The 25801-nt window shown below is 34.5% G+C and overlaps 1 protein-coding gene across 1 annotated transcript; it reads left to right on the top strand.

Moving 5' to 3' along the window:
* The first annotated feature begins 11633 nt into the window (after window positions 1-11633).
* Window positions 11634-13852, top strand: LOC122290822 (alpha carbonic anhydrase 7-like). Its single transcript, XM_043098486.1, has 6 exons — window positions 11634-11785; window positions 12182-12399; window positions 12686-12895; window positions 12977-13144; window positions 13237-13290; window positions 13444-13852. Exons 1-6 carry the CDS (start codon window positions 11698-11700, stop codon window positions 13525-13527), a joined length of 822 nt encoding a protein of 273 aa, XP_042954420.1. The 5' UTR covers window positions 11634-11697; the 3' UTR covers window positions 13528-13852.
* Window positions 13853-25801: the final 11949 nt, after the last annotated feature.

Here is a 25801-nt window from a genome sequence, read left to right on the forward strand (position 1 = left end):
TCATAACTCCTCAATAGAATAATGGTTGCTGTGTGTCAAGTGCCAAAAGTCGGTGCATGAGCCAAATGCTCCCCAAGTCATGTGGCGTGAAGATGTCCTAGCCAATTAAAATCCTTCTTTCAAGTTGCAGCGTGAAAATGCTAAAATGGAATGATAATACTTGTGATGTGCATCCGTTGAATTCATGCCTTCAACCAAAAAATAATGTGAGGCGCCCTATGAATAAATGCTATATATGTTGCCGTCCCCACCAGGTCAAATCTCCTCAATATGTGTTATGCATATAAAGTAAAATTACTCAATTAAATCACAAGTTCTAAAATTAAGTATAAATTATACTATTAATCAATTTAAATCACAACTCAGATTTATTTATCTTAACATTTTTTTTATATAAAACCAATAATAATGTAATAAAATAAATTAAATATATTAGTTCTAAATTTATAAGATATGCAATATTTCAGCTCAATCAACCAGCTACACACATAGGCACAATTTGCATATCTAATAATCTCTTCTTGCAAAATGTCTTATGTGTATCATCCTTCACCTTTAATCTTTTATATATTTCCAAGCTAACCAAAGATTCTAATATTTCCTTCTCTTTCTTTCATACTTATTGTCTTTTACAGGACCAATCAATGAAGAAGATAATTGGGATTGCATTTGAGAAATAAGGCTTATATTACTTCAATCCTACCTATGCAAATTCTCATACTGATCCCACTCATTTTTCTGCTACTACTCAAAAGTCATTGGACTTACGGCATTACATATTAGGCCATGTATCCCTTTCTAAACTTTCTTCTCTTAAGCATCTCGATTCCTCTATTTCTATGGATTGTCCAAATGTATGTGATATTTGTCCCTTAGTAAAGCAAAGAAAACTAACATTTTTTGTATCATATAGCAATTCTAATAAAATGTTTGATTTCATTCATTGTAACATATGGGGTCCATTTGGAACCATTTCTTATTTAGGTTATAGATTTTTCTTAATAATTGTTGATGATTTTACACGTTGTGCTTGGGTTTACAAGTAAAAAACAAAATCAGAAGTTCCATTCCTACTTTAAACTTTCTGCCAATTGATTAAAACACAATTTGACATTACTGTCAAAGTTGTAAGATCAGATAATGGACCTAAGTTCATCCTTATAGATTTCTACCATAAAAATGGAATTTTACACCAAAGAAGTTGTGTAGAAACCCCACAGCAAAATGGCACAATTGAAAGAAAATATCAACATTTGCTTAGTATAGCTAGGGCTTTAATGTTTCAAGCAAATATTCCATTACCTTTTTGGAGTGATTGTGTCCTCATAGCAACCCATATTATCAATAGGATTCCTACCCCTCTTCTTAAAAATAAAACTCCTTTTGAAATTCTTTTTAATAAAACACCAAAGCTTGCTCATCTAAAAAAATTCGGTTGTCTATGCTTCATTTCCAAAAATGTTATATTTCAAAAAATGTTATATTTCATGAAAGTATTCGTCCTTTTACAGTTGTACCAACTGATCCTCAAACTCACACTTTTCAGTTCCCTCCATTAGAAAATCCATATAGCAATGATGTTTTCCCTACTAATCCAATTGCTAATCAACCTGTGTCATCAACCTCACATATTGATGAACATAATGATGACCATCAACATCCTCCTATATATCTTATAACAATCATATATCTCAAAACAATCAAATTTCCAATAATCCTCAGCAACTCAGAAAATCCACTCGACTTAGACAAGCACCTCAGTTTCTGCAAGACTATTATTGTAGTCAAGTTTCTTCAAATGCAACTCCTTCAACTCCTTCTGTTGATGACTCTATAAAAGGTAATTTCTATCCCATTTCTCCTTTCCTTCCTACAATTAGACTTTCATCATCTCATAAAACCTTCCTTGCTTCTATCACCACTTCATTATAACCCAAAACATATAAACAGACTGCTCAATTTCCAGAATGACAAAAGGATATGAAAATTGAACTTGATGCTTTAGAGTTAAACAAAACATGGGAGCTTGTTACTTTAAATAAACATAAATAGACCATTGGTTGTAAATGAGTGTTTAGAATCAAATACAAAACTGATGGAACAATAAAGAGACACAAAGCAAGATTAGTGGCAAAATGTTACACTCAACAAGAAGGTTTAGATTTTTTTGACACCTTCTCACTTGTTGCGAAGATTACTTCTATTAGACTTGTACTTGATATTGTTGCAATTAAGAATCGGCATATTCATCAATTAGATGTGAACAATGCGTTTTTACATAGTGAACTACATTGAGAGGTTTACATGGATTTGCCTCTTGGACTACCAAGTAAGAACAATAAAGTTTGTAGACTTATAAAAAGTCTATTTGGTCTTAAGCAGGCCTCTAGACAGTGGTTTGAAAAATTGTCTGCCTCTTTCATCAGCTATAGCTTCTCTCAAGGTAGCTCTGATTGTTCATTATTCATCAAAAAGTTAGCAGCATCCTTTATGGAATTGATAGTATATGTTGATCATGTATTATTGGACAGTGATAGTTTACAAGATATTGAATTGTTAAAGAAGTTCCTGGATGATCAATTTACAACTAAAGACTTGGGGCCATTGAAATATTTTCTTGGACTAGAGGTAGCAAGATCTCAAACTGGGATCTCTCTTTGCCAATGAAAATATGCACTGGACATATATACTACAAGATACTAGCCTCATTGGTTCCAAACCTACAGTATTTCCTATGGAATCCAATCTTAAACTGACTATTGATGATTTAGTACCATATGAAGATCCATTAGCCTATAGAAAACTGGTTGGCAGATTGTTATACTTAACAATTACCAGACCAGACCTTGCCTATTCTACCAAGTTTTGAGTCAATTCATGGCCAAACCGACAGTCAATCACCACAAAGCAATGGTAAGGGTACTCAAATACTTAAAGGTCACTCCTAGACAAGTTCTATTCTTCCCTTCATCCTCAGAACTTTAGTTGAAAGCCTTCTCAAGTAGTGACTAGGCAGGTTGCATTGATGCCAGGAAAAGCATAAAAGGTTTTGCAGTGTTCTTGGGAAAGTTTTTGATCTCTTGGAAGTCTAAAAAGCAGGCCACCATTAGTCGATCTTTTGCTAAAACAGAGTACAGAGCCCTTGCAACTACAACTTGTGAAATACAATGGTTAATCTATGCACTACAAGACTTGCAGATTGTTCACTCTGAACCAACACTCTTGTATACAGACAACAAATCTGCTATGTCCATTGTCACAACCCAGTATAGCATGAGAGAACCAAGCACATACAAATTGATTACCATTTAGTTCAAGAGAAGTTGCAGGAAAAGCTCATCAAGTTGTTTTACATTCTATCTTGGTTACAGTTGGCAAATATACTCATAAAGCCACTTGGATCATCATTTCCTTTTCACCATACTCCTTGCAAAATGAACATTCTCAACATTCATGTTCATCTTGAGAGGGGGTGTTGGAGTATTGCATCACATATAAATAATATGGAATTAAAGTCCAAAGTAGAAAAGGCTAAGGCTAAAATAGATAATACAATCGAATTCTGTTAGTTTACATTTTCAATATCAATATGATGTAATAGCAAACTTGGGACTCAACTTGTATTTTCATTTTCTCTTTAATGCAATTCAGAATTCATTTCCATTTGCTCTGTTTTCAAGTTCTCTTTCCAATTCATCGAGTTCTTGACAACATATGTTTTATTTTATCAATTGTTTTTTGGAAAAAAAAAAAACATACAATGGCTAAGTACTATGGATTTTTACTAAATCAATGCTTTTATAAACATATACGTGTAAATCGTTTTTTAGAAAAGTGATTTTTGACGTGCTAGGAATAAACCAAAAAACTGAGCCTAAAAATAAGCGCTTCAATTTTTAGTCAACCACTCAATAATCATATCTATTTTATCTTATTTAAACCGAGATAAGTAATATTTAAAATACTCTATGCATGCTTTGATTTTGTCAATTTAAATTTTTTACTCAAATGTTTTTTTCTAAATCAATGGTCTATTTATGTATGTTTTCATTGTAGATATATGGGAAAAACATTTATTGAAAACGTGATTTGATGAGCTGGAAATAACCCAAACTATTCATAGTAGTGTTATATTGATAAAGTTATCTCATAAAAATAATTTTACAATATGATATAATTTTGTATCACTACAACATAATTGGTTTTTTGTGATAGAGGAAAACGTCACAAAAAATGACCAAAATGTCACTAAAGACATTTGGTATCTAATGTGCGTCATAGAAAATAATTGGTGACAATTTACTATTCAACCATCACAAAAAATATTTTTAGTGACGGTAGGAGGTCTTCAATTTGATGCCAAATTTGAATGTGGGATTTTTTGTGACGGTCAAAATCTATCACAAAATGTAACGTTCAAACGTTAACCCGACCGATTGACATTCGACAGAGAAAAGTTGACATTCATTGGTTATAGTTCAAACGTATCATATTTACGTTTGAACGTCAAATAAAACGTTCAAACGTAAATCGTTTAAATATTCGAACGTTCTGTTTATTTTGAGGGTGAATATGTTTGAACGTTGGGTCATACATTCAAATGTTATTTCATAATTTTATGTAATTATGTTCAAATGTTAGTTTGAATGTGAACCAATGTTTGAACGTTTGTTATATACATTCGAACGTACAGATAAAAAAAATATTTTTTCATGAAATTAAAAAATATACAAATTGTATCATCATATTACACCATCAAATTAACAACTAAGAATGTTTTATATAGTTACAAAATTATATATTAAAAGTTTTACACAATGAGAAAATTGAATTGATTTCATTTCTTTTTTCTTTCCTTGCCCACCGCGATTCTGCTGTAGTGACATAATATGCTCTACCTGGACTCTCATCTCCCTCAGTACTTGTTCTTAGATTTCACTACGCATTTTTTTCTCCTGGTCTCTCTGTTGCTCCTGTAAACCAGTCTCTAAATCAGATTGTCGCTCTAAGAGAAACTCCAACTCTTGCTATCTTGATCTCATATACTCATTTGATAAAAAAAAAAATACAAAATAAGTAACGTTTTAAAAGAAATACAAATAAAAATTAAATTATTGACATTTTGCATAATTTAATAAATTATTCTCAACATATTCAATAAAGTTCACAAATTTATTCATAATAATATCATATATTTCCATAATATATAAATATATTCTCAACAATTTTAATAAATATAGTAATACACAAATTCACAATATATAAACATATTCCTTATAGACTAAACTAATTCACAAATCACATATACATATGCACAATAATAACTAATTCACAAATAGCAAAACATAGTCGCACAAAAAATAACCACAACATATGCTTCAAATTCATGTATACAATTGTAAAACATATTCATTTTAATCCATAAATTTACACCAATATTTATATTTTCGATCATTTTAAGAATAAGCATACACACAACACAACTTTTCATATTAATTTGTCATATTACATAATCCATATCACAAAGATTTCCTTCTAATTCATCAATATAAACAATTCAATTCATTCTAAGTCATCAATAATATCCAATTCACAACATATTCACAATAAATACAATCAATATTCACTACTCAACTCACAATATTATACCCATATCTAATCCTTCAAAATCCACAATCAACTCACATTATACACATCAAAATATTCATCATTATCCACAACAAAATCACAACAAAATATATAAACATATTAATAAAGTTTAGAACAATACCTATCACTCACAATATTCTCTTACAAATCACAAGTTGTGAACAAGTCATAACAACCAATCCTTCAAAAAAACCACAACACTAGCTAGTTAAAGATATATATATAAAAAACACAAAATAAATATCATATAATTGCAAAACATTCAAAGAAAAAAAGAGTTTTTTCTTATCGAAATCAATGGACAGAGCAAAAATGTTAACTCTCTCTCACTCTAACACACACTCTCTCTCTAACCCATACCCTCCTCACTCTCACTCTCTCTTTCACGCATGGGAGAAGCAGAAGAAATTATTCTGCTTCCTCCCGTGTGTTTATTCATTTAAAAAGTAACGTTCAAATGTTATTTAAAAATGAGTGAAAAATTTTCCGAACGTTATTTAAAAATGAGTGGAAAATTTCCCGCATTGCTTCACGTTCGAATATATATGCATAGACGTTCGAACGTTATTTAAAAATGAAAGAGAAATTTTTCACATTTTTTCCACGTTCAAACGTATATGCATATACGTTTGAACGTGGAAAAAAATGTACTCTACTATTATAAATAATATATAATATACTATATAATAATATATATATATATATATAGTATATAAGAGAAAAACTAATATGACGCCTAAGGCTTACAGCCCAAGTTGACCCAAAAAGAAAATTTTTTCTTTTATTTTATTTTTCACTTAGTAATTTAGGAAGTAATTTTTAGTGTACTGGCATATTTTTTATTTTTTAAAAATATTTAAATATATTCAAAAAATATAAAAAAATTTGAAAAAAAGTTAAAAAAAAGCACAAATGTGCTAGAACTCAAATGGAACGGTGCTATTCAGGCAGCAAAATAACACCACTCTATATGATATGATAGTATATATATTATTTAATAGCAACGTTCGAACGTCAACAATCGTTGAGTTTCAAACATGCCATTAACATTCGAACGTGGAATTTATATACATTCAAATGTTTAGGATATATGTTCGAACGTTTCCATACCACATTTGAACATGGTGTAAGACATTCGAATGTTAACCTTTGGTTCCAAATGATGCACTTAAGTCTGAACGTTTAAGTGGGAAATGTTCAAACGTAACATTATTTTCATTCGCACGTGCATTTATTCATATCATGTTCAAACATTTAAATGTAAACACGTTCGAGCATTCGAGTATTTGCTAGTCCCATTCGAACTCATAGTCTTATACATTCAAATTTTACTTATAATGTTCAAATGTGTATGTCTAAACGTTCGAACGTTATTAGTAATAGTTTAAATTTTATTACAAAATATTTATAACTATTGTTTTAATGCTTTGTTCTTATTAATTCAAGATATGGCTTATCTTTTGACAACAAGGAAAGAGGGCCGAGAGGGAGCCAACTCGGACACTGCTCAGCTCGGGGCCTGAACAGTCATGGCCAAACGAAAAGTATTAATGTATTGTTAATATTATATAATGTATCAATTGTTTTCAATTTCAATTCTCAATTATTTTTCATGTTAGCTTATCTACTTTTAATATTAAATCATTGTGCTTCAAATTTCAATATCTTTAAATTTGTAATAATTGTTCACAAATGATGCATTAGTAGGCCTGTTCATCCGGGTTCCAACCTGGAAATCCGGGTAAACCCAACCCGGAACCCGGATTTCAAATCCGGGCTGGAACCCGGACTGGATTAACCCGGATTAGAAATGGGCCGAAACCCGGATGAATCCGGGTTTTTCAAAACCCGGATTCCGGGTCCCGGATTGAACTCGGATCCTTTTTTTTTTTTTTTTAACCCATGTAAAAGCTTAAATGCCTAAATGTATATCCAATATTTTAAAATGCAGCGTGATTTTTTTAGCAAGGCACATTTTTTTTTTGTATTACATCAGAAATTTGCATTCATCATAAAAAAGTTAACAAACAACCAAAAGCAATTACATGGCTGCATCTACAAAGAATAAAATCTGGACATTGGCCACACCACTGTACAGTATCATCTCTCATTCTAGCATGTCTTGCAAGCAAATGAGTAGCCTCATTTCCTTGTCTACCAACATGAGTAACTTCAAAATCCACAAATTGCCAAAGAAGAAACTGAGGTTCTGCAATCAAAGCCCCCGGACTGGCTTCAACAACCACCAAGGATCGATTCCCCTTCCAAGATTAAATCAGAAATACCCAAGTTTAAAACCACTGTAAACCAGATCATGGTGCTGCCAAAGCTTCAATTTCATCTACTTCATATACACCAACTTTCTTATGACAAAAAGCCAATTATACCTCTCCACTGTCATCGCGTACAATAACTCCAACACCTGCAGACCGAATAAAGTTGAACATAGCACCATCAAAGTTAAGTTTTACCTTACCCCTTACTGGTGGAGTCCATGAGAGTAAACTTCACTACAGAGTCGTTGTGCTGAAATAAACACAGATTTCCATACCCCCCATAAAACTGTGAGAAAAAGTGGCACATAAGCCATATCGTTTACCAACAAATCCCAAACCAGATTTGCAAAACCTGTAGCTGCATTCAGCAAAGCCAACACCTTAGGACAGCGATCAATCCAAACTATAACTGTGGCTAGTATTTCGCTCCATGAGGAAAAACAGGGTAAAAGCAACAAAAAACACGAAACGAACCCAAGTGAAAAAATAGGAAACGAACCCAAACGAAAAAACAGGAAACGAACACTAACAAAAAAACAGAAACCTTTACTCATAGTACTAAACCTTTACATCTAAGGTTGAAGAATGAGAAAAAAAAAATACAAAAGGACCGGGGCCTTACTTGATGCGTATGAGTGTGTTGGTGGGCGAAGAGAGGGGGGGTTGAGATCATCACGGCGACGACTAGGGTTTCGTAGCTAGGGTTGAGAGATCTCCCCGATAGCTACAGGCATCCACTGGTCTGGGACCCTCTGCAAATCTGGAAAAAGAAAAAAAAAACAAAAAGAAGAAGATGGCCGCGAGTAACAGATCTTCGATCGGCAGACGACGTGTGACAGTCTTTCGTCGTCTTAAAATTTACAGAGCAGAGAGAAAGATCGAGAGAAGAGGAGGGAAATTTGGGAGAAATCTCTCGAGGTGGGGGTGGGGAGCGGCTACTCGAGTAGCAGAAATCAACACAAACGAAATTTGAAAACCCTACCGGGCGTAACTGGTAACTTTCCTTTTATAATCCAGGTACCGGGTTTTAAATCCGGGTTCCGGATTTAAAATCCGGTACCCGGTCCGATTAATCCGGTTTTCTACCATCCGGATTTCGGACCGGATTTGATCCGGTCCGATAACCGGAACCGGAAATCCGGTTATCCGGGTTCCGGGCCGGGCCGGATAAAATCCGGTCCGTATGAACAGGCCTATGCATTAGTTTATTTAAAAACTATATAAAATTTTAAATATAGTCATATTTACCAAATACTCTATCCAACGTTCGAACTTCACTAACTAACGTTCGAATGTTGGCGCCAAAAAATATTACGTTTGCATGTAAAAATATTTAATGTTCGAACGTCCATGTAATTTTCAAACATAAATTTGCTTATATTTGAATGTCAGATAAATTCTCATCTAGATTTAGTGACGGTTTGTATAAACTGTCACAAAAGCTGATTTTTTGTGATAATTTGGGGACTATCACCAATTTTAAAACGTCACTGAATCTCAATTTTATTATAGTGTATGATAAATTAAATAAAAATAATTTTAATTTTACAATGTATGATATTAAGTCATGTGGATTTATAAAATTATATTAAGATTGAAATATTTCTAAAAAAAACTTATAATATATAGCTACGAAAAAATTACTCTTCCAGCCTTACAAAGAAAACATGCATCAAGGAAAAAAAGGCTTTGGTTTCTTGTCAGCCACTCATTAAAAATTTTTATTCAACTTAGAAATTTGGGAGCACAGTCAAAATTTGGAATCGACCTTATTTTGCCAACTCATCCATGCATGCAGAAAGACTTCCAAATTATAACTTAAAAGAAATAAAACGATATCGTTGCTGATCGTAATGATCCTTGCGAACTGCAATAGATACGTACGCGTTTTAAGAAATGAGTTCTACGTCTTTTTGTGCGAAAACGTGGCATTTTCTATTTACCTAACACTTTTTGTAGGGTTGTGATAAGTCTAATTCGATCTAATTTTGTACGTATTTTAAAATCAAATTAATATATACTTATTTTAAAATTTAAAAAATCGATACTGCACCGGTTATAATCCGAAGCCGGTATTTTTGATATTATCAGTTCCGATCTGATTTTTTTGATATATTATATAGTATATATATTATAATATATAATAATATAGTAATAATATAATATAGTATATTATAATTATATTATAACCTATAGTGATATATTAAAATATATAGTGATATAGTATTAGTATAACTATCAATATAATAGATTATAGTAATAATAGATAGTTATTTACATAGGATTTTAAAATTTAATATTATATTAATTAGTAATTTAACATATATCACAAATTTATTTTATATATAATTATATATTATACATATATATATAAATTATATATAATATAAAAAATCACATATATATATATATAAACAAGTCGCCAGTTTCTTTTTAAGGAAATAACCCAAGCCATAAAATGAATATATAAAAATAATTTTATAAACTGACGTAATTTGATGTAGTTCAAATTATAAAGTTATTTTAATTAAAAAATAGATCTAATGGATCAAATAAAACAATATATATTTATAAAAAGTAATTTTATGTAATTCATTTGTATTTATAACTCTCCTCTTCTTTTAATCCTCTTGATCAAAGTTATTTTTTCAAATTGTTAATGGAACGTGAGAGTCGCACTCCACCATCATGCAGTATTGGAAAATAAAATGAAGAATAAATCTGTGAATTAATATAAAATATATTTTTCTCCGTTTTCACCCTGAAGAGTCAAACATTAGATCACCACAAAATAGAGTTCAAAGCATTTTGGGCCAAACGTCAGTTTACTTGAGCTTTTTCCAACCTCTCCCCAACATTTCTGCTTTTGGGTCAACCAGTGCATCATCGTCATCATAGAGAAGATAGTTTTCAAACATCAGCGCATACGTATCTTGACTTCGATAACTTGTCTCTCTGTTTCCAATTTCGAAATTTACACATTAAATTAAAATGTTAGTTAGCTTGAAAGTTGATCAACGACTTCTTCTCTAGTTGTTAAGATATTTTACCCTTAATATAAGTGTGAACTTAATTTTAAAATGGAGAGAGATCGTGCTTTATACGTAACTTGGAGAAACGAATTCAAGTTTGAAGTTCTACAAAACATAATGATACTCTAGATATTTCTCAAAACCAGTCATCCACGCAAATGACACGATTGTTCAATGATGTTTAAAATTGTTCAACGATTGTTCAATGATATTTCTGCTCTGTTTTTTTTTTGTCCTCGATTGCCAACTTCTACATTATATTATTTGCTGGAGGCCAGAATCATCACGTTTCCATTTAATTATAATGCTTCGATAGTCAAATGAAAGTTTTCCTCCGGATTTTTAGCCAGATTTATTTCAGGTAGAATTTGGTTTCACATAGCTTTACTGCTTTAGCCTAGACTCTTCTTGCACCAAGCTGACCTAACTGACTAATTTTGGAAGAACGAAAGCTGACAAAATGCATCCCAAATGGCAGAAGTGTGTAGAATGAATTTATAAGCCAGTAAAAGAACAATAACAAGGCCACCTGGGTCGTCTTCTCATTATGTTCCTATTTTTCAAACCGGCAGCCGAAATGGACATTTGGCAAATAAACAAGAAAAAAACCTCAATTTTCAAACGCCTTACTTCAACGCGCATAGAAAGATTTGGTGCCACGTGTATATATATGCCCATCTGCGTGCTCAAACCTCTCCAACACATGTTGCAAAATCGTGGGAAATTCCAAGATCGAAAAGATGAAGCTTGTAACCCAATTCTTGTTTCACTGTTTATTCATTGTTCTTGTTTTGCATTCATCCCGGCCTGCAACATCTCAAGAAGTTGGTAAGCTGGCAAAATCCAATGCTTCTCATGTATTGAAATTCTTATTTTGTTTCCATCAAACAAACATGTACGGACACGACATGCAAAACACAATATATTGACGCATGGAGGACGCTTCCAAACACTTTCTTCAAGGCGTTTCTGTAGTTCTATCTTGTTTTCTTCAGTAATCTTATATTTTAGAACTTAGATTTTCATCAGTCTTATAATCATTATTCTTTCACTTTCTTTTCATAGTCTGTCTATAATAATAATGCTTGTTTTCACCTAACTTCTTTACCATTGTAATTCAGCTTTTGGTGATGTATAGACATTCCTTGTTTTCGTAAATCTGTTAATTAGCAAAGGTGCTGTCATAACATAAATGTATTCATTCCCCTTTCCTTAATGGTGCAGATGATGAACGAGAATTTGACTACAGTGAGAAAAGTGGAAAGGGACCGTCTCAATGGGGAGAGATTCACCCTGAATGGAGCTTGTGCAAAGGTGGATCAATGCAATCTCCGATTGATTTGCTGAATGAAAGGGTGGAGGTAGTTTCCCGTTTGGGGAGACTTAATCGGAATTACCGTCCATCTAACGCCACTCTCAAAAATAGAGGCCATGACATGAAGGTAAGTAAAAGATCATCAAGAGGGAATTATTAAAGAGAAATTAATGAAATAAATAATGGGAATGCAATAAAGTGCGATTCCATATCCACCAACTAGAAGACAAATCATTTTAGCTATTTTCATGCGTAATGGGATTGATAGCGATTATATAGCTGTTGGGTTTGGTGAGATTTTCTGGTAAAGAGCATGCGCAAGTCTTAAGAAATCTGCAAATTATTTTTCCTTCCTCATGATTTCTTTGAAGTAACCATTCTTCTTCTTGAGTAATTAACGTTTGTGAATGCAGCTGGAATGGGAAGGTGGCGCAGGATATATTGTAATAAATGGTACTCAATATGTACTCCAGCAAAGCCATTGGCACTCACCCTCTGAACACACTATCAATGGCCGGAAGTTTGATCTAGAGATGCACATGTTCCATGAGAGTTCCGATGGAAAAGTTGCTGTGGTTGGAATTTTGTACACGATTGGACGCCCTGATTCTTTATTGTCATCGGTAAATAAAAATCAAACTCTCTCTCTCTCTCTCTCTCTCTCTCTCTCTCTAATGGCTTGTGTTGTGTATGTCTACTTACAGATGAGGCATCAGTTGTCAGCCGTTGCCGGTAACAGAGAAGAAGTGACAGCGATGGGAATCGTCGACCCAAAGAACATAAAGATAGGCAGTAGAAAGTATTACAGATATATTGGGTCCCTTACAATTCCCCCTTGTACTCAAAATGTTGTATGGACCATCGTGAGAAAGGTATGTAATTTGTTTCTCTTTTTTTTTTTCCAACTCTTCATATATTGTTATTAAAGATGTAAATAATTCTGATCAAGTTAACTCATGATCAGGTGAGAACTGTTACACGAGAACAAGTTAGGTTGCTTCGCCTGGCCGTTCATGATGTGAGTATATCCACTCTCACACTCGATTATTTTTTTATATATCAAACATGTACATATCACGTCAAAGTTCCAATTTCTTTCTCAGGGGAGGGGTCCTTCTCGAAGTGTATATTCATGTAGTAATTAAAGATGGTTGTTCCTTATTTTTTGCAGGACTCGGAGACAAATGCAAGACCACTACAACCAATAAATAGGCGATCAGTGCATCTATATAGACCAAGTGAAGTGGAAGATTAAATTCAGTCACTGTTGAGGGTTTCCCTTGAATCTTATATGGCGTGATAAATATTTAGCCTATACAAGAATCTTACAAAAATATTTACAAACTGATATAACTCAATATAAGATAGATCTGATGTATCACATTTAGTCTCGATCACATCAGTTTGTGGCTTATTTTTTTTGTAAGATTTTTATAGACCTAGTATTAATTTCTTTTAATGGTGTTGATGAAACGTAGGATAGAATTGAGGCTTAGAACTTGGGACGGATTACGTATACATGATGTATTAAATTTATTTCCTTTGTTAATTATACATTGTTTATTCTTCGGGAGCATTTATATATCTACCTTCCATGAACAAGACAAGCTAGCGTGTTTTTCATAACTCTTTTTTCATGGTTTTGAATTCTATTATGTTAGTTCGGGGTATTCTGATCGAAATAAAAATTTAAAATATATGATCTCATTCTACTTCCAATGTAACACTCCGGCCTCTGGACCATTATTAAGAGCTAAGAGCACAAACTAGAAAATTCATAAAACTCCATAAAATATTAATTCACTTACTTAACTCAAAAATCCCTGTTCTTCCATAGGGACAACAACGAATACTCAATAAAATAAATTAGAAACTCTCCAAAAATTTGAAAATATCCTTAACTTAATATATTAAAATAACCGAAAATAAACAATTTATTAACTAAAACTCTCAAATAAATACTTGTACCATCGAGCACTTATTCCTCTACAATCATCAAACCTCTCTAACACTATATTCTTGTTCTCCAGCTATGAAGATAAGGATGTGAGTTTTTAACAACTCAGTTTGCAAAGAACATATACTAGCATGCAAACATTAGCATTTACAAAGTTCAAAATGCAAAATAAAACACTTTTTATTTTAAGAATGTAGAGTCAGAACATGTTATCAAAAATATCATAGCAAAAATTTTAAAAATATTTTTATTCAAAATTTCTTTGGCACAACATAACTAAAACATCACGACAGAATAGAATTCTATGTTTAACCCATGTGGTAAGGTTGTGCAAACCCCAGCGGCCAACCAAATAGAAATAGAATGTGAATCTTCTCCTTATTTATTCTATGAGCCCCGAGTGTGTATACAAAAAAGACCACCAAAAAAATTACTTTGTTTCTAAAGTGGGTGCACCAGAAACAGAATAGTTGGTACCAACCCAAATAGAAGCCGCTATTAGCACCCATGGTAAATCAAACAGATCACCATCCACAAACCATATCCAGATTCAGAATGTCATGTAAAAAGTTTTTAGAAATCATATCATATCATATCAGAGTACAAAATATCTTCGGAACATAATAGAATCAGATCACAAAAATATAATTTATGAACAAATTTTTATATTCGCTTTCTTTTGCATTGTTCAAAAAATGAATGTTAGAAAAATAAGCTCATGTCTACACCAATCATGACAAAAATGTTTTCTCTTCCATAAGAATTCGTGAGTGATGTCGAACAAATAACTAAGGTTGTTTTCATAATTCTTTTCATAACATATAATGCACATTTTTATAAATCAACCTCAATATATTTTATTTTTATGCAAAGTCTAGCATAGAAATTCCACTTACCTGAACTTCTTAATCTTTCAAAAACTCCTTACAATAGTGCCAAACGAAAAGTCAATCATCACCTATAGCAAACCATATAACTTGAATAAATCTACAATTAACCACGTAACTTATAGTCGCACCTGCAATACTCAAATCACCTATTTTAAATTCTTCAAAGACTTAAATTTTCTCTTAACCCAAAAATACCACCACTTTCTAAATTCCTCAATCTCCACTTAATCGAAATCAGACTAAAGAAAGTAATTACTTAATTAAAAAAAAGATACTAATCCCCACCCCAAAATAAAATAATACACTAGTTTCTTAATAATAAAGCAAAAATTTTTAAGAATTGCTAACACTGTTTCTAAAAATACACTAACCATTTTAAACATCAAACTTATAAAATTCAATTCGTTAAAAATATTCTTATAATTATTGAATTATAAAAACTCAACCCAAACCGATTTAAAACACCGTCCATTTAACAATAAGGCCAACTGGTAGAACATGAAACCCATAAAACACCATTCAAAAACATTCAGCTAAACCTTTCAAAATAAAATGGCATCAAAGTAATCTAAAAGTATCTAAGATCTATCCTTTGTACACTTCAAAAATTACTATATCCACCCAACGTTTTCAAAAATTTTATGGTGATAATCGCAATGGGATCAGAATTTGATATGACGACTTTCAAGATGATGAATCAAGACTTTCTCAAACTAGATAGATTTGATGGAACGAATTTTACTCGTGGGAAAGACAAGTTGATGTTCATTCTTACTACTTTGAAGATTTCATATGTTTTGGATTCAAACTTGCCGGTACTTCTAGAACCCAAATTTGATGATAATGATCAAATCAAGGCGGAATGCAAGAAGCGCAAAGAAGATGAAGCGGTATGTAGAGGGCACATTCTGAATACACTTTCTGATCGTCTTTACAACATCAATCAAGTCACCAAAAGAGATTTGGTAGGCATTGGAATTCAAGTATAGAACCGACAATAGCCTCATTCACTCATCTTCCAACCCTAAATCACTCAAGTGGCACCTAGCACCCAAGAGAGACTTTGTTGTGTCCCATTACCACCATACCCGAGATCACCATAGCCCATACACCACCATTATTCCCACCCTTAAACACTAGCCACCATTCACAAAAGCTCCCATATTGGGCTACACGTGATCAAGACCAAGCATAGGAGTCCATTCAGTCAATCAAGGAGCAACAAGGAGAGGATAGACCCCTTAGTGTGTGAGTGCTTGATCGAGGTCCCCAACAGCCATAGTTCCCTTTGCAAACCCATGACCATTCTTGCTTCAAGGAGGAGAAGAAAAAGTTGAGAAAGAGGAGAAGAGGAGGACGAGGAGGAGGAGGAGGATGGGTACCTCGTAGCGTCGACATAGAGAGAGACTGCGACCGCGGGGATGGGGGTTAGTCCCTTAAACGATATTATGTTATTTAAAAAAATAAAATCTAAGAAAAATTGACCTTTTTTTGTGGAGAATTCTCCGAAAAGACTTCTTTTTATTAAACAACATTTTTAATATATATATATATATATATGGGCTCAACTTCTTTTTATTAAACAGCATTTTTAATATATATATATATATATATATGGGCTCAGTCAGGTGGACAGGGTAAACCTTGGGCTTGCTTGGGCCCAACTCCGTCCTTGTCCCAGGCTCCAAGCTGTGTGTAGGCATCTTCCCACATGCCCCCCATTTGCGGATGGAGCCCCCTACTGCCCAACCCTATTTCTCATGATAGTTATGCTATATTGTCATAATTTTTTTCACATATATTTCTTCTTTTTTCTTAAGCTACTTTTTCCTATTTTTGTCATGTCATAATTTCGATTTTCATTTTTTTTTTTATAATTTTTTAAGCTAAAAGCAATCATGTTAACAATGGCCGTCACATTTCTCTCCCAGAAGAATTCTTTTTTCTTGACATCCACAAACTCCCTCTCGACCCAGATTCTGTGACACCCCATTTTTACGTGTATTTTCACTGAAGAAATATTTTAATTTAATTAATATAATAGTTCATTTATTTTAAATTATCAGATTTTAATTGGATTTTAATTGCTGTTTAATTTAAATTGATGTTTAATTTATTTTAGCTTGTCTTTGGATTTAAAATATTTTAGCTTTACGTTGTGTTTAAAATATTTTTTTAGTTTTATTGCTTTTAAACTTATTTTCGTTGCATCAGTTGTTGGACTCCAAAGGTGAGGATTGGACCTCATTTTTTTCCTCCATCTTTTCTTTCCTCTTTTCCCTTTTCTTCTTCTCTTTTCTTTCTTTTTCCCTTTCTTTTTCTCTCCCTTCCCCCGCGGTTTCCCCCTCCCCCGTGCGAATGCTTTCTCTCTCTCTATACCCATTTCGCCCGTTTTCTCTCTCCACCCTGTGCCGCCGCTCGCCGGCGACGTGACCCACACCACCACCACCACCAAAATCTTTTCCTACCTCCAGTGAACTACCCCACCAAATTTCATCCCCAACCGTGCCGCCATTTAGCCGAAAAAAGTCCATCAAGCCACGGAGTCAAAGTGCTCCAGCGCTGCCGTCGCTCCACCTCCGGCCACCACCTCTTCACTACTTCATCACCAACTCCTTGCCATCCTAACCCACCCATTTCTGGCCTCGATTCGTCGCCGGAGCAGCTCCCACGAGCTAGTTTCCTATTTGGGCGTTTAAGCCCTTCCTCGGCCGTTTTCGCCACCACCCATGGCCAAACTCTACTTTCCTTAGCTTCATAAACATCTCTAGACCATTCCCTATCAATCCTGAGCTTTAGTTTGTCCCCGTTCAAAAGTGGGTATTTTACAACCCACGGCCACAGTGAAATTTCACTGTTACGTTGCTTTTCCTTCACCGTTTGCTGCGTGCCGATCCTTCAAAAATTAATATATAGCGCTGTAAGTATTTTTCAAACTTCGTTTTAGATTTAAATATATTATTACCTTTACAATAATTATTTGTGATCTGGTTGGTTATTCCGGACTGAATCCGAGGAGTCAGGGGTCGGTTGGATTTGAGGACGGAGTTGTTTTGGATGTTTGGAAAGTATTGGTGAATTGTGTAATTTTATTGGCATTCCATTGTGCACGCATATGCATGTGGTAATTATTGATAAATGGGTTTTCATGAGTTAAAATGGATTTTGGGTGCATGTGTATCACGACCCCAATGCCGAGATAGGGTATTATCTCGGTGGAGCTCCTCTGGTCACTCGGGAGCGTAATATACTGAGTGATGTCCCCTGAGTTGTCGCTGGGCGACGACGGGAGCGGGGGCTAGAGGATGCTTGGCTACGAACGCTCCGGGCGTGGAACTGGGCATCGCTCTACGCACCGACTCCGTGGCCCTTCGCTAGCGAGGGCTAGAGGATGCTTGGCTACGAATGCGCTGGGCGCAAAACTGGGCATCGCTCGCTTAGGTGTCATATGCGTGGTCGTTACCTGCGGTGTGACAAAGGAGCCAGGGTGTGCGGATGACCCCTAGGGGAGATCATGGTGCATACGGATTAATTGGTTAATAGTTTGAGTTGGATATGGGCCAAATGTGACTTTTGGGGGGATATTTGGAAAGGTTATGTTTTTGGGCCAAATGGGATTTTGGCATGTGTGTGGAAAAATGTGTTGTTTTTGGGACATGTGCATTGGGCATACTTCATGCATATTGTTTTGGTTGTAATATGTTTTTATCTTGCGTCATTTGGATTATTACTTACCTGTGGCACAATTTTTGGTACCGTAGATTTTGGTGCAGATGTAGATGACGAGGAGGCTGAGACCGAGGAGACGGCTCCGCCTGAAGAGTATTTTGGAGTGCTTTTTACATATTAAATTCGTCGTTGTTTTATGTATTTGGATTTGAGATGTTGAATATGTAATATTTTATTTACACTTGTTTTAAACTGGTTTGTAGTTAAACAAAAAAATTCCGGTACTTAGTTATATGACTTTATTAATCCGCTACGTGTTTTTATTTGTACACATATTGCTTGTGTACACACTTTTGGCACTTGGCGATGGGATGTGTGACCGTGTTATCATCGTCCCGACGTCTCAATTTCCACGTGGCCGTACGTGGGAGTTGGGGGCGTCACAGATTCCCTTAAGCATGATTGTAATTTGAGCGGAGACAAGATCCCCGATGCATTTTCTCCTGACTCTAAAGCTCCCGTAGCTGATCTTGGGGGTTGGGCAGACCCTAACACTCCTAACATCAACCCCACCAAGCCCAAGCAGGACCTTGATACTTCTGAGGTCAACCCCGCCATGCCCAAGGCAGATGTTGATGCCCTTCCTTCATAGCTTTTATATTTCCTATTTTGTAACACTCTTTTGCAACAATGTAATTTTCCTTTTGTAAAGACTTCAATTATGAATAAACTCGTGTTTCTCTTCTCCATTCTATTGCTCATTTTAATTTGCTACTTTTCCTTTACTTTTTCGCATGGCCGGCCTAATGTGTTCAATGAAACCTTGATCTCCTCATCGACTTAGTTTGCAAAGATAGGGGTTAAGGTGAGTCCGTGGAGACACAGTACTTGGCTCCCTTTGTTGGCCCCCTTTTTTAAACCTTGTCTGCTTTACTTTCTTCTGCTTGTACCATGCATATATTTTTTTGTCACAACCCCACCCTATCATGAGCAAGACCGTGATCTCATACCTATTCTTTTTCCTATTATAACTGTAAATTTATTTATAAATAAATGCCCATATTGTTATTAGTATATATATATATTTTAAAAAAGATAATACGTGACAGGTTCACTAAAAGAAATACCTAATAAACATACCTTTACATTCCTTTACAAAGGACTCTCAGAGTCCGTCATCCATTCATTTAACGTAACTACTTTAAACAAAAAGGGACTCAGTCCCTACAGTCCTTATAAAAGAAAACTAACTTAAAGTGGGAGGGGTTTCCATCACCCCACCATAAAATATACCTTATACCCGAAGGTATCTTGTTTAGAAGTTAACTCAATAAAACATCCCCGTGTGGGGTCCAGTATCAAAACGTAAGAAACATATATCATCAGAAAGAAAGAAACCAAACTACCCAGGGACTACTAAACGTCAGCCCCTCCCTCCTCAGCAATACTCAGCTCCTCAGTAGGTTCATCTGTACCTGGACGTTTAAAACATAAACACAAAATGAGTCTCATACTCAGTAAGTAGTACACCATGCCGTTAACTAAATAAGCATATAGTATTTTCTTTTGAAAAACATGCATCCATAAACCAATACTAATTCTGACAATACTTCCATGCATACGCTTTCTTTATAACATCATGCATACACTTACTTCTTACTACCATGTATATACTTACTCCATACTTTCATGCATAATATTTATTTCTTATTTTCATACATACTTATATATCATATCTTCATGCATACACTTAAGTTAATCTTTCACTTTCTTTTGGCCAACACACTATTACGCCTTGTGTGTTGGGGTTAGCGATCTTATTGGACCTGGATTCCACCCGTGGCCAGAGGTTAGGAACCCCTTTCTGTCAGGGAGCAGTGCACTACTAGTACTACTTACCCGGCATTGAAATCTGCCCATTTCTTTATTACCCTTTTCCTTCATATGGACATTACTTATTTTCATACATTAATTCATTCCTTTTCTTTCTTTGAATTCAAACATCTTCAGTATCTTCCTTAGTCCAATGCATATGCATTTATTTTGGAAAAATATCATTTCATGTCATGCTTACATATAAATATAACCTTAGTTATTTCAAGAAGCATGTATGAAAATTCCATGACTTAGAATCTACATGCATGCATTACCATATACACATACAATCAATTATAATCGATAGGATACTTAACAAGGGCTACCAAGAAAGGCTTGTACATGATATAAATTCATTTATTCTTTAATTAGAGGAAGTTTGGAAAGAGATAGAGATATATTCTTCCACAAGAGAACTTGGCGTGGGCGCATGGTCATAACTACTTACCTCAATCCGCTGCAATCCCTTTAACTTCAGAAAATCCTAATCCAATAAATAACAAGTGTGTTAATACTCATCCAACATCCTTTAGACCTCCTTTTAATGATAACTAAAATATTATAAATCTAACATCGTTTTCTACCATTAACGTTACTTCAAATAACTACCCTCTCGACTAATCCTCACAAGAGTAACATAAGAAGATAATTAACTTAGTTAATATAACATCAAAACAGCTCCATATATGCATTTAATCACTTCAAACAAAACATAATTATATATATATATATATATATATAACAGAACATCAAAACAGCCTCTCATATATATTTACACTTAAAACATAACATAAACATATATATATATATGCAAAACAGAATATTAAAACAGCCTCTCATATATATTTACACTTAAAACAGAACTTAAACATATATATATGCAAAACAGAATATTAAAACAGCCTCTCATATATATTTACACTTAAAACAGAACATAAACATATATATATATATATATATATGCAAAAACATAATATTAAAACAGCCTCTCATATATATTTACACTTAAAACAGAACATAAACATATATATATATATGAAAAAAATAGAATATTAAAACAACCTCTCATATATATTTACACTTAAAACAGAACATAAACATATATATATGCAAAAATAGAATATTAAAACAACCTCTCATATATATTTAAGATGGTTGATCTATTCCAAAAAAATCCATATATCACTTACACTAAAAAATTGAGTTAGGAACCCTTACCCCAAATTTCTTCACTTCTTGAAAGATGATAACACTTGGAATTTACAGCTATAAGAAATCTCAAAGTGGTAAGGAAATAGATATAGTGCACGGTCTGGGGAAAAAAAACTAACTTTCTTTATTTCTTTTGAGAGCTCACATGGTTTAGGTGATGGAAAGGAGTCTTGATTCTTCTCTTGAACTAGAAAGTGAAGGAAGAAGGAGAGGAAATGATGTTGTACGATGGCTTGAAGAAGTGAGAAGACTTACAAGTCTTTTGGCTCTTTAACCAACAGAAGCTCCTTAGGAAATGAAAAGTGGTCAATGCTTATCTTCATGAGGTGCATGTTGGACATCCTAGATTAAGCCTAAGAAGATAAATCTTACACCTACTTTAATCCAAGGGTGTAAGTTCAAAGGGGCCAATTCATAATTAATTCAAAGTGAAGGACTTGAAAAAAAGTATATTAAGGATATAAAAAAAAAAAATATGCTCTCATCTCATTTTAATAATTCACATAAAATAAAAACACACATACATCTTAAAATAAAATAAATTGAATTAATAAATTAATAAAATCTTTTCATGAAAATATTTAACTTAAGGATTAAAATAAAATGACGTAAAGACTCACGTAGTAAGACTAGGGTATTACAATTTTGCATTCTTCGAGTGGGCGCATTGGTTGAGAGACATCGTCGTCGATTTCATTGGTAATTCATTAGTGGGCTTGACCTTCTTTTCGTAATTGAGTAACCCAATCTTAGGGAATTAAGTTGTGTCGAGGGGAGAGTGGGCCTCCATTTTGTGGGGAGAAAGGTCGAGATGCCTTGGGCCAACCTCCTCTTTGGTCTTCCTAGAAGACGGGTTGTCATGGAGCTGGCTATTTTAAGACATAGTTGGAGTTGTGTTGGAGGTGGTCTTAATCATGCAGAATGCGCACGATTGTGGTCGGGCAGGTAGGTGACTTGCTTGCCCTCTTTGGTGCTTGATGGTTGGGCAATCCCTAACCTTTCTCACTTGTTAACTTGTTATGGGACCAATGACAAGATGGGCAGTCAAAGGACTAGCTACTTGCTTTAAGCTTTCAGTGAGGGTCTAGTAGTGCGTGAAGGCTGAACTCGCCCTGTGTCTTTGGAGGAGGTTGAGCAGTTCGTTTAGACTAAACTTGCATCGTTGACCTTTGTGTTCAGCAAGGGGTCGGGGGCGCGTTAGGGCCGAATTTGCTCTGAGCTATGTCAGGCGGTCGAGAGACTGAACTTGCACTTTGCCATGAGGCAAGTTGGGCCACCTTGAGGCCTGGTTGACCTGTTGGTCCTTAATAGGAAGCTAAGTAAGAGTCATGTGTTTAAACTATGAAAGTCAAACCAATCAGTGTAAATAAGCTCTGAAACTTACAAACCTAATCTATTTTGTTGTATTGTGGTGAAGGTTTGAAGCATGCCATTGTGGGACATGGTGTTCCAGAGCCGTGATGGGTAATTGAAGGACTACATCTGCACTTTGTTAAGGGAGGGGCAGGGATGCCTCAAGCCAAGCCCTCTTTGGTCCCCTAGGGAGGTAATTTGTCAGACAACTATGGAGCTAGTCTATACTTCGCCACAATTAGAGAGGTTGGACTCACTATCCTTTGTAGGGAGGTCTAACTAACCCAGGGGTTGGTCATGCCTATTATCCCTTACGAGGATGTAGGTTGTTCAAATAGTTTATAACTGGATCTGCTCCCATCCGTTTGTATCATAGGGAAGGTAAGTGAGGGTTAGGCCAATGCTAATACCACTCTTCATCGTGGCAAAGGTCGGGTAAATCATTCCAGCAGCCAAAGGGCTGGACCCGCCCTTCACCATGGGGAAGGTAGATGTTGGACACCTGAGTAGCCGGTCTACACTCTGCTATGATGGGGACAAGGTAATTCGTTCGGGCAGCCTAGAGGCTGGGCTCGCTCTCCTCCTTGGGAGAGACTAGACCCACTAGTTTACGAGGAGGTAAGTTGTTAGGGAAATTCTGGATTGTGTTCGCACCCATTCATTGGCATCACAGGGAAGGTAAGTGAGGTCAGGCTGGTGCTAATCCCACTATTAAATACTTAGTCATGTTGCATTCTTCCATAGCTTACATCAAATGGATCAAAACTGGTTCTCCTTTCTTCAAGCCCATCTTGAATGTTGGAGTATTGTTAGATTCATCCCAAGTGAATTGCACCCATCCTTGCATAGCTTCATTAATCTTCCTAACTCTTGACTTTTTAATTGGCTAATCTAGAACTTGCAAGACTTGATCCACCTTGATGCCCATCAACTAGCTTACAAAATGTAGCGTGTAATACGTAAGCATAGGGTAAAAGAAAGTAAGTTGAAATGAGATAAGCTCTAGGATTAGACTATCTTAATCCTCATAAAAATCAAACTTACTAACTTAGGGCTGAATTTGCAAAGTTACCATCAACTTATGGAAAATTATTAATTTGCCCCTAAACTTATCAAAATTTAAATTCCTCATGTAACTTTAATCCTAAATCCAAATATGAACTCAAAGTTTTTTAAAACTAAACCCAACTATGACATCTTTCGCTTAGCCAATTCAATCATGGGCTAAAAATAATGTTTTTATTACTTCTTGGTCATTTAACACACTAACATGCTTTAACCGAATTTAGCACTCTCAAATATTCACATCCTTAGTTCTAAAATCATGTTAAAACACTAAATCACACATTTCATAAAAACTTGACTCACTACATCAAAGAAAAATGCCAAAACATATAGATTATGTTAAATAAAACCAACTATTGATGTTCTTGGTCTAACACTTTCATATCAACTCCAAGAGTTCATAAATAACACTTCTAACATAATCATCATTCAAACCTAAGTGATTGCATGCTTGACTAATCAACCAAAAATAACAAAACGTAGCATACAACTCTCGGTTTGCATAAAAACTTAGAAACCAAATATGCATGCTTTTGGATTGGAAAGAAAGTGACTAAATTCTTGCTTTTCATGTAATAACCCTTGAAAGAATACAACCATATACCTCAAATTCAGGTTTTAACTATCTAAGCATCAAATCTAGCATGTCAAGCAAATATTTCATTAAAATCAACATTGAACCTAAGAGCCACAATAACATGCTTAAAATCAAACTCTTGCATGTTCATCATCATTTTAACAAAGAACTAAGTCATAAAATTTCAAAAACTCATTCTTAATCCATAGATCTAAGCTTTAGAAACAAGAGTCCTAAAAATCAAGAACATAGAATCAAAATCAAAGCTCAAATCACAACCTACACCAAACCAAAAAACTATTTTGAACCAATCGGTTTCTACCACTTCAAACATCATGTAAAGCCATTTTATAAAATCCAAACATGCTTTGAATCATTCTATAAACTTGTATATAATCATGTATACACTTCATCAAATCAAGATCCACACAACTTCTCATAAAAAATTCACAAAACTTCAAAGTTCATCACAAACATCAAAAACTATCAACACTAAAACTTACCACCATCAATACTAACTTTTATCCAAGTAAACTAGGCTCATTACTAAATAAAATGGAAGAGATTTGAGCCAAGGAAATAGTTACAAAGGAGCTGGAATTCAAGGAGAAAAAACTTCCTAGAAAATCCTCGCTAGTTGTCTCTCGGTTTGCTCTTGGAAAAGAGGATGAAAATGATTGAAAGTGAGGGAGAAATGAGGGTGGAGTGGGGGGTTTTAAGGTGCTGATTTGTGGGTGATTGAATGAGTGACAAGTGAGGTGAGGTTTGCTTATGAAAAGAGGAGAGAAATGTGAAGGAAGGGGCAGCTGTTTTTCTGTTGCTGCAAGCCGAGTGGATGAGGGGCTTGAAGGGTCAAGTTTGATTGCCATCAAAAGCACTATTAGGGGCAAAAAATGAGGTGGCATGACAATCCTGGTATGGCCTTTTAAGG

The sequence above is a fragment of the Carya illinoinensis genome, chromosome 13, assembly GCF_018687715.1.
Source record: "Carya illinoinensis cultivar Pawnee chromosome 13, C.illinoinensisPawnee_v1, whole genome shotgun sequence".
Classification (NCBI taxonomy): domain Eukaryota; kingdom Viridiplantae; phylum Streptophyta; class Magnoliopsida; order Fagales; family Juglandaceae; genus Carya; species Carya illinoinensis.